At 40.5% G+C, this 10,578-nt stretch overlaps 1 protein-coding gene across 2 annotated transcripts in view; it reads left to right on the forward strand.

Moving 5' to 3' along the window:
* Nucleotides 1-9,639, forward strand: part of LOC121584790 (LIM/homeobox protein LMX-1.2) — a 64,650-nt gene extending 55,011 nt beyond the window's left edge. For both annotated transcript variants that reach the window (XM_041900900.1, XM_041900901.1), the window contains 6 exons: nt 765-997; nt 2,629-2,804; nt 3,735-3,812; nt 4,236-4,302; nt 7,320-7,481; nt 8,615-9,639. In XM_041900900.1, the coding sequence (XP_041756834.1) occupies nt 765-997; nt 2,629-2,804; nt 3,735-3,812; nt 4,236-4,302; nt 7,320-7,481; nt 8,615-8,766 (868 nt within the window). In that variant the 3' untranslated portion in view covers nt 8,767-9,639. The remainder of the gene's footprint in view (nt 1-764; nt 998-2,628; nt 2,805-3,734; nt 3,813-4,235; nt 4,303-7,319; nt 7,482-8,614) is intronic.
* Nucleotides 9,640-10,578: the final 939 nt, after the last annotated feature.

The following is a 10,578-nucleotide window of genomic DNA, read 5'->3' on the forward strand; positions in this document are numbered from 1 at the left end:
GGGCTCCTTCTGAACAACAACACATGAATTAAAAACTCTCCCAGCCACCAATAAAACAGTACAAACAGTTTGACATCTTCCTGAAAGGATAGAAAGGAAGATGGAGGTGTTGTCTGGGTACTGGTAATGTTGCAATGTACCATAGAGGCTGGTTTAGGATGGCCAGATGAGGTCTGATAAGTAGGAGGAGATGAATAAACAGATATAGTGGGTGTAGAATAGTATGGGGAGGGGACACAGTGGGCATGTTCCAGTTCCAAGGTATTACTCCAACAGACCATGCTGACAACCCATTGCAACAGTTGCATAGGGCCAAATATATCAGATGCTAATCCGACAGAGAAACGGTGATTACGATAAACAAGTGAAAAGGTGAAAAGGACATGTGTAGGGTTTTAATGTGCTGATTCTAATTGAGCATTATAACTGACTGAACCCAGTGTTGGCCAGCTGTCTGAGGCTAAGAGGCATTTGGGTACCCATGACCGAGCGCTGTTGGAGTGGCGTGGGGCTGGGGCAACCCTAGGCACTTTAACACATGAGCTCCAGTCAAAAGAATCACTTACTGGTACTGGCTGCCCACAGGATCAGCCCACAGCCGCCTGCCCCCTGCCCCCAAACCCTCTTAATCAAAAGCCCATGGTGACAGGCCAAGCTAGGGAGACTAAGTATAAGATTCTGTGATGAAATAATAATATTAATGTTACATACGTTTTCAATGCAGTGATTAGTAATGCTAGATTTTCTCTCATCTTCTTCCATAGATTGTTTGCCACCAAGTGCAGCGGATGCCTGGAGAAGATCTCCCCCACAGAATTTGTGATGCGTGCTCTGGAGTGTGTGTACCACTTAAACTGCTTCTCCTGCTGTGTATGTGACCGGCAGCTGAGGAAAGGGGATGAGTTTGTCCTGAAGGAGGGCCAGCTGCTATGCAAGAGTGACTATGAGAAGGAGAAGGACCTGCTCAGTTCTGTCAGCCCAGACAACTCCGACTCAGGTAGCACTATTTCCTTTCCTAGGACCAAATCTTATCTCAAAAACATATTCTGGGTGAGATCCCCAGTTTTTTGTGATTCATTTTATTCTAATAGTAATATTATGGGCAGGGAGCAGAAGCCAATCTGTATTAATGGCTGTTGGGTTCTTGTGTTGGCGGGCTGTTGTGCTGGAAGGAATTAAATCAGTGTATCATGGTGACTGATGGGAGGATTTGGGGCCTTTCTGCGGAGGGCCGAGCGGAGCACCTCTTATCTGCTCCTCTGTGTTCCTTGCATCCTCACCTCCATACAATGAGGCATCTCACCAAGCCTTACTGTTCAGACCCATCTGGCTCTCATTTAAACACAAAGACAGAGAACTTGTCAAACGCATCTGTGCCTGTGTACACTTTTGTCAACTTATAGGAATATTTGTTTCACTTCCGCTCTTCGTTTTATCCCAGTGAATCACACAGGCAGTTTATGGAGGGTCTCCAAAATTCCCGAGTTGACATGCACAGAGTATAACTTTGACGTATATGTCAGACAGAATGTTGAAATAAACTGGAGAAATGCAGTTTGGCCTACTACACCACACTATTTACAGTAGAGATGATCAGAACCAGATGACAGCAGACAGAACAGAACCATCATGTATGCATCTCTAAGCAATCACTGGAAGCCCACATCATTTGTTGCTTGAATTGACATTGCTGCTGCTTCTGAGAACACCGCCTTTCACTCACACAGGCCTTATATTATCTTACTAATGCATTGGGGATACATTATTCAACACAGGATTCAAACCCATTATGTTTAGTGTTATAATTATGATTATCTTTCTATTACACTGATATTGCTTATTAGATTAGCAGACTATTTTGATGATAAAGCAATTTAGCTAGTTGGTTAAGATGGCACTTAATGTGTGCCAATAGAGAGAAACATCAAGATCCCTTTATGGACACATGCAATTACCATAGACAATACAATCTACATCAGCTTTCCACCTTTTGGTAACTTTTTGCAATTTTACATTTACATTTTAGTCATTTAGCAGACGCTCTTATCCAGAGTGACTTACAGTTAGTGAGTGCATACATTCTTTTTTTTTCATACTTCATTTTACTCTTTATGCATAGCCTCCCTTCAGTATTTTTGTCTGTTGGGACCCAATGTGCATTTTCCTATTATTTTGAGTTTGTGTGGTTCTAAAATATATATTTCCCATTTCCTTTGATATCTTGAGTGAATTTCCCATATGTGCTCATGCTGCCTTTTCATGTTGTGGTGGATCTGCTATGTAGGATTCTTATCAAAGATTTATTTGGTGTAAAACAGCCAGTGTAATGAATTACCAATGACACAATGTCAAATCTAATGACAAATGTGCATTTTCCATTATGCTTTTCTGGTAAGAACTACAGTCCTCTGAATGTCTAATCGTGCATGTGGCCTATTGTTTTTGTAATAAATTGATAAGAAAGTATTAAAACCACATGTGTCTCCATTCATTATGGATACACTTGTGAAGTCGGAATCTCTTGGAATTGAAAAGAACAAAAACATATATTTATCAGTAGACTGTCAGGGATGTTGTCAGCTCAAACTCATGCTGATATTGGTGAAAAATGTCTGTATCTCCATGCAGAGAAAAGCGACGATGAGGATCTGGATATCAAGCAGGAGAAAGGCACGGGTGGCCAGGGGAAGGGAGATGATGGGAAGGATCCAAGGAGACCCAAGCGACCCCGCACCATTCTGACCACTCAGCAGAGACGAGCTTTCAAAGCCTCCTTCGAGGTGTCATCCAAACCCTGCAGAAAGGTGAGGCCCTCTCCTGTCCTCCACATGACCTGGTCTCCACCACAGCAGCTCTACTCTCACCAGACAGACAAACAGACAGACAGACAGACAGACAGACAGACAGACAGACAGACAGACAGACAGACAGACAGACAGACAGACAGACAGACAGACAGAAGGACAGACACATGTAATCCCACTGTCTGCCTACTGAACACTGAACAGAGGTGAAAACTAACACTCTATTTAACCTCTTGCGTGAAGACAGCTGGCTTCAGTTTGAGCACAAAAGTAGCTGAGGAACAAGTATATGTACAGAAAATGAACTGTAAGAACGGCCTACATTGGGAAAGCTATTTGAAATGTCTGCATGGCTGCATTATCCACACATTGTGAACTGAAACCTGGGTTTTGTGAAACAAAATCAATCTTTTAAGCTTGCTTTGAGGTGTTTTTGTAGTATATGGTCGATGCAAATCCATACTAATACTTTATAATATCCCCCTGGACAGACTGGCATGTTTAGAATTGGAGGCATGCCATGAGGCCTACAGTAGTTTTACAAATAAAATTCTCAAATCTAAAAATCTCCAGCACCTCAGAGCGGTGCTTTGAAGTGGCAAGCAGCACTCTGGTCTGTGTTAACTGAGGTAGAGGGTAACGTAGCCCGCCTGCCCTGCGCCAAATGACATTCTGAGAGAGAGGAACTGCATTTAGCGTAGGCCCTAAAAGCATTCACTGCACCCGGTCCAAAGCTTTGAAGAGGCAGTAACCAAGAGGTCCAAAAAGACCACCACATTAATTCAACATTTGAAATCAAAGCAAATAGAGAGTCAAGGCGCCCACTTGGATATATGCCAAAGGTTTTTCAAAAAGCACATACGATTCCAATCTGTAGTTAAGTTTGTTTTCTTGTGTGATGTTGAAATGCTTTTGTGTTGACTATTAAAGGTGAGGGAGACTCTGGCTGCTGAGACAGGCCTCAGTGTTCGTGTGGTGCAGGTGTGGTTTCAAAACCAGAGAGCCAAGGTGAGAGCATAACCACCCCAAAGGCAGTGTTATTTGAGATAATGATGTTATTTGCTACTAATCAAGAGACCAAAGTAGCAACAGCAATGGTACACATGGATTGGCTGGAATGAGCAAAACATTACTGTAATACAGCTAACAAATCACCACAGCTATCAACGATAAATTAAACTTTTTCATTGCATTCCTTTCAACTCTGTAAAGTTAAAGTGCAACGCTTGCAAATCTACCTCAGTCTTCCATTAGATGTATACACCCACCTCTTTTTTTGATATTATCTTCAAAAGCCTTTGATAATGAAGTATAGTCAGATACGTGTTCCTGTAGTTCACTCAGGGGTGAGCAACAAGGAGCATCGTTTTCAAATTAAAAAGAGCACATGTTAGTTTGGGGAGTTACTTAAAACTGTCTCCTTTTTTTCAGATGAAGAAGCTGGCAAGAAGACAGCAGCAGCAACAGGAACAACAAAATTCTCAACGGCTTGGCCAAGGTACAGGACACAGCCTTCAGTTCGGCCTGAAATAGGGCAATAACCACTGTCCCAGTATCGTTTTCAATAGCTGTTTCAGTAGTTTAAAAACAGCTGTTATTACCATGACTTTAGACAGTTATTTTGCATTTGACTTGATGTTTAAATTGTGATCTGGGATTATCACATAGCAGAAATGAAAATGATGTTTCAGCCAGCTAAACGTGTAGCATGGCACTTCAATGAGAAGCACAGAGGCAGGATAATCACTTACTGTAAACCACAGCTCTGTGTAACCACTCCAAAACATGGCATTCATTGAGGCAACATGCGAACCATGGGAGTAGAACGGTCGTAATGGCTTCTGCTCATGTGTGACCTCACTCATATTATCCCTAGTGTCCACTGGTGTGCGGAGGTGGAGGAGGCTAGCTAGCGTCTGTGGCCCCAGTCAGGCGTGGTACAGGAGAGACCGTGTCAGCTGTGTGTGTGGGTGGGGAGATTTACAACTCAAACCCTGTTAAGCATCCTTGTAAATTAGATGACCCGCCCTGTGTGAGTACTGTAGTCTGCATGCTGTAGCCAGGTCCAACTCTCACGTCCCCGTTCAGATACTGCACTCCTGTAATGATGTCATACACACACAGCGTTAGAGCCACACCAACACGTGTTCACAGACAATCTTCTCAGAATTCAAGGCAAATAAAAACAGAGGAAAATGAAAAAATATTGCAGATAATACCATGGTAACACACCGCCAGGCATAATACCTAAAGCAGTTGTAAAATGTTTACAAATCATATTAGATTGGGATTTTTAGATTAAATTGTGGTAATGATATCAATCCAGTCATAGACAAAAGCTCAATTGGAAAGGCATACATCCACTATGGAGGAAGGATCTCACAGTATGGTAAGAAAACACACAAAGTTTACAGTAGACATAAGATTCACGATTTAAGAGATGTTGCATTAGAGAAATTATAGTTTTACAAGCTAAAGCAGCTCTATCTTTCTTTACTGTGGAAATCCCAAGGCTTACATTGACATTGTATTACTGAACAACTACAATGCCTTGGTACTGAAAAGCCATGAAGCTCATTGAATCATTTCCGGTTACAGTATAAACTTAATGTAATAATGCTTTCATTTTATGGACCAGTTTGTAAGACTGACCTCGTGGTGTGTTAATTTATGGACCTTTTGTCAAACTCTCTAGGAAAAGGCTTGTAGTCATGCCCTGAAATGCTGTTGCCCAAAAGTGCATACTGTGGATAGGATAGTATGGGAGGAGATAGGATATACAGTGCCTTCAGAAAGTATTCATACCCCTTTACTTTTTCCCCATTTTGTTGTGTTACAGCCTGAATTTAAAATGGAATAAATTTAGATTTTTTTGTCACTGGCCTACACACAATATCCCATAATGTCAAAGTGTAATTATGTTTTTCAACATCTTTACACATTCATTAAAAAAGAAAAGCTAAAATGTCTTGAGTCAATAAGTATTCAACCCCTTTGTTATGGCAAGCCTAAATAAATTCAGGAGTAAACATGTGCTTAACAAGTCACATAATAAGTTGCATGGACTCACTCTGTGTGCAATAATAGTGTTTTAACATTATTTTTTTTATGACTACCTCACCTCTGTACCCCACACACATACAATTATCTGTAAGGTTCCTCAGTCAAGCAGTGACTTTCAAACACAGATTCAACCACAAAGAACATGAATGTTTTCCAATGTTTCACAAAGAAGGCAACCTATTGGTAGATGGGTAAAACAAATAAAAAGCAGACACTGAATATCCCATTGACTATGGTGAAGTTATTAATTACAATTTGGATGGTGTATCCTAACTTAGTTGCCGGAGAGGAAGGAAACCACTCAGGGATTTCACCAGTTACACAGTTTAATGGCTGTGATAGCAAAAAAAATGAGGATGGATCAAGAACATTGTAGTTACTCCTCAATACTAACCTAATTGACAGAGTGAATAGAAGGAAGCCTGTACAGAATTAACATATTCCAAAACATGCATCTTGTTTGCAACAAGGCACTACAGTAATACTGAAAAAGATTTGGCAAAACAATTAACTTTTTGCCCTGAATACAAAGTGTTACGTTTAGGGCAAATCCAACACAACACATTACTGAGTACCACTCCATATGTTCAAGCACAGTGGTGGCTGCATCATGTTAAGGGTATGCTTGTAATGGTGAAGGACTGGGGAGTTTTTCAGGATAAAAAATTAATGGAATGGAGCTAAGCACAGGCAAAATCCTAGAGGAAAACCTGCTTCAGTCTGCTTTCCATCAGACACAGGGAGATGACTATGCCTTTCAGCAGGACAATAACCTAAAACACAAGGCCAAATCTACACTGGAGTTGCTTACCAAGAAGACATTGAATGTTCCTGAGTGGCCGAGTTACAGTTTTGACTTAAAACTACTTTAAAATCTATGGCAAGACCTGAAAATGGTTGTCTAGCAATGATCAAACATGTTTTCACTTTGTCATTATGGGGTATTGTGTGTAGATTTTTTATTTGATTTCATCCATTTTAAATTCAGACTGTAATAACAAAATGTGGAATAAGTCAAGGGGTATGAATACTTTCTGAAGGCATTGTATGTATTTAAGATAACAAATCCATTCTGTGCAGTTAACTTAAACAAGAAAAAATCACAAGAACATATAAAAATAAATGAATGACAGATATCTTTTCACAAGGGCGCACAACTGTAAAGGAAAGTGCAGGGTGGTGGGCTCTAGACTGAAACCCACAAGGGCTGTGTGTGCATCCCACTCACCACTGAGTGAAGAGCAACCTTCTACCAGGAAATGCTGGGAGAATCTCCCTTGGCCACAGCAGAGCAGGGAGGGTTTCCATGGAGACAGTGCTCTTGGTCTAGTTTCTGTATTAGATTTCGAGTTGATGGCTTTCCTTCCAGCTGAAAAATGCTTATCAGATAAATGCCTCTTCGATAGCAGTCTTAATGTAAAGTCTTTCTCCATGTGGTTGGCTGTGTTACAGAGGTGATGTCCAATCGGATGGAGGGCATGATGAACTCCTTCACACCACTGGCCCCTCCCCAGCAGCAGCTGGTTGCCATGGATCAGAACGGCTACAGTACGGACCCCTTCCAGCAGGGCCTCACCCCCCCACAGATGCCCGGGGACCACATGAACCCATATGGTGAGCATCAGTCCTCCTGCCCCTCTACTCAACCTCACACGCTCCCCAGTGTGGGACATGTGTTCAGGCCACAGACCCCTGGTTTAGGCTGCTCGCACAAAGTACAAGCACCCCCCCCCCCCCTCCCACATGAGATGACACAAACATACTCACAGGCCACTGGTTTATTTTGAAGTACATTTTTTAATCAATCCAACATGTTTTCTACTACCCTCCTCCTCCCACCCCACAATCACTCGCTATATTCTCTCTGTGCATGGGGTTTGGTGACATGCTCTGCTATGCTATCTAACAGTTTGCATTGCGGACTATGTGAAGAGCTTTTAGATAATCCAAAGGGCTCGCGGTAAATTATAATCAAAACAATGGTGACCATGATGAGTGAATAATGTGCCACGATGGGAAATAACCATATTATGTGATTAATGTGACAATCAGAGGGATGCAGCTGCAAGCAAGAAACACAAATATTTTAATCAATTTTGAATCTCTTATTTTATTCTTCCCTTTACTTACACGGGGTGAAACTGTTAGAAGACAATTCTGAGCAGTGTCTCCAACCCCATAAAGATAGCTTCCTGAACTTTATATACTTTTCTTAAACCACTTTTTTGTTTCTTGCAATTGCAACACCCAAAGTCCCAGTCTCATCACACTCTCTCTGTTTTTATGGGATAAATAGAGGGAAGGATGATATTGCCAACACATTAAACGATATGTCTCTTCATCACTCTGTCCCCGTCAGCGTCATTAAAATCTGGAGTGCAATAAAGTTAACAATTCCCGCAAGGAAAATAATAGGACAAGAAATTATGAAATGCATATTAAGTTCTTTGTTGACATGTTCCTCTCAGTTCCATAGTAAGTGTCCCAGAGAGGCAGGACAATGCCTTCAGAGAGTTATTGTCAAAACAGTTTTCAGAATTACACTAGCATGTAATAACAATCATTCAAAGTGGGATTCAAGACTAACAATTATCACTTTTCAAGACAGTCATAAATACAGTATATCAGATGTATTATCATTGCAATTGGAAGTTGCAGTTTGCTTTTATTCAATGCCCCATGCATATTTATTTTTTTACTGTACATGATTATATTCTTGCAACTTATTTTTCTCTTTCTCTTTACAGGTAATGACTCAATTTTCCATGACATAGACAGTGACACATCTTTAACCAGCCTCAGTGACTGCTTCATGGCATCTTCGGAAGTGAACATGCAAGCACGTGTGGGACCCATTGACCGACTCTATTCCATGCAGAACTCTTACTTTGCATCATGAAAGAACCACATACAGAAATTATGTTACGTAATATAGCAGATCATCCACAAACTCTGCTTCTCAACTTCCTCAACTGCTTCACATCAAGGAGTTTCCACACTGCTATGGACAAGGCATAAGCAACAACCTCTTCCAATGACTCCTGGATCATTTGCAGACAATGGACTCAAAGAGAGAGAAACTAGTTTCTCAACTGAGGTTACTTGGGAAAATACTATTTTCTTCTCCTTTCTAGAGATTATTGGTAGCATATTTGTATATTACTGTCACAGAAGTAGCACATATTTCTTTGTCCACCTAAAGAAAATTCATGGAGCCACTGATTTAAAAACCTCTAACCAAATACTACAGGCCTACCAGTTCTCATAATGCATGACTCCATAGTTAATCCTATGACCATAAAAGTGAAAAACCCTTAAAAAAAATAATGTGAATTATTGAGATGTCAGAATGCTGTTTTGAACTCCATTTCCTCTTTATAATGCATTCACATTGATAGTTGTAGCCCTAAAGAGAATATATGGCGTTCATAGTAAATAGACAGTGTGTTCGCAAGAGAGGATGTGAGTGTGTGTCCATCCGAGAAAGAGCGTAGACATATTCACCTTTAGAAAAAGAAATATGGAGTGTAGTGTCTGTTTAGTGTAAATACTTTCCCAAACAGATTGGTTGTGCATGTTAAAATGGAAAACATTCTATTTATTTAACTACAACATGCTCTTGAAGTTACTTATGAATCTGAAAAGCTTTATTTAAAAGGATAATATTTTGTGATGTAACTAGTGAGTACCAGTGGAGGCTATTGAGGGGAGGATGGGTCATAATAATGGCTGGAATGGAGTCAATGGAATGTTAGCAAACACATATGTCATGTGTTTGATACCATTCCATTCACTCCATTCCAGCCATTAAACTCCATTCCAGCCATTATCATAAGCGTCCTCCCCTCAGCAGCCTCCACTGGTGAGTACATGATTATCAAATTAATTTGTATGCCATTTAATTATGAACCAACCATAACCCTTTTTTTCAGCCAAGCTGTAAATGAGCAAAATTGTGCTATTTATTTCGTACAGACTTGAGAACATGTGAAATGTAAATTCTGAATGTTAAGAAATGGCTAACTGACCAAAGTCGATTGGTTCATTGAATAAACAATATTTCCTTCTCCTGATAATAGCTTAATTCGTGCTACACTAAAACAAAGTTGTACTCAAAAGACTGAAACTCATAATAGCAAATTCAACATTGTATTGTGTATTTTCATTGTATAGTAATTGTTCAAGAGACTGAACTCAAGTTTTTATTTTATTTTTTATTAAACTGTATGAATGGATGAAATTTGCAATTGCAACCATGTTCATTTATTATTTTATTGAGAGAGGGAGAGAGAGAGGGGGGGGAGAGAGAGAGGGGGAGAGAGAGAGAGAAAGAGGGAGAGAGAGAGAGGAGAGAGAGCATAATTACTGGCCTGAGGCCAAACCACATGACCAACAACATTAGACACTTTATGGAACACAAAGCCTTCATTATTTCATCCTGGAATATCCCAGGCCTGAGGTCATCTGCCTTTGGCCTAAAGAGCAGGAACCTGGACTTCACCAAAGAAATCGGAAATACAGACATTGTCATCCTACAAGAAACATGGTATAGAGGAGACGGACCCACTGGTTACAGAGAGCTGGTAGTCCCATCCACCAAACTACAAGGTGTGAAACAGGGAAGGGACTCAGGGGGTATGCTAATTTGGTGTAGAGCAGACCTAACTCACTTTATTAAATTAATCAAAACAGGAATATTTTACATTTGGCT

Source organism: Coregonus clupeaformis, chromosome 16 (genome assembly GCF_020615455.1).
Source record: "Coregonus clupeaformis isolate EN_2021a chromosome 16, ASM2061545v1, whole genome shotgun sequence".
Lineage (NCBI taxonomy): Eukaryota > Metazoa > Chordata > Actinopteri > Salmoniformes > Salmonidae > Coregonus > Coregonus clupeaformis.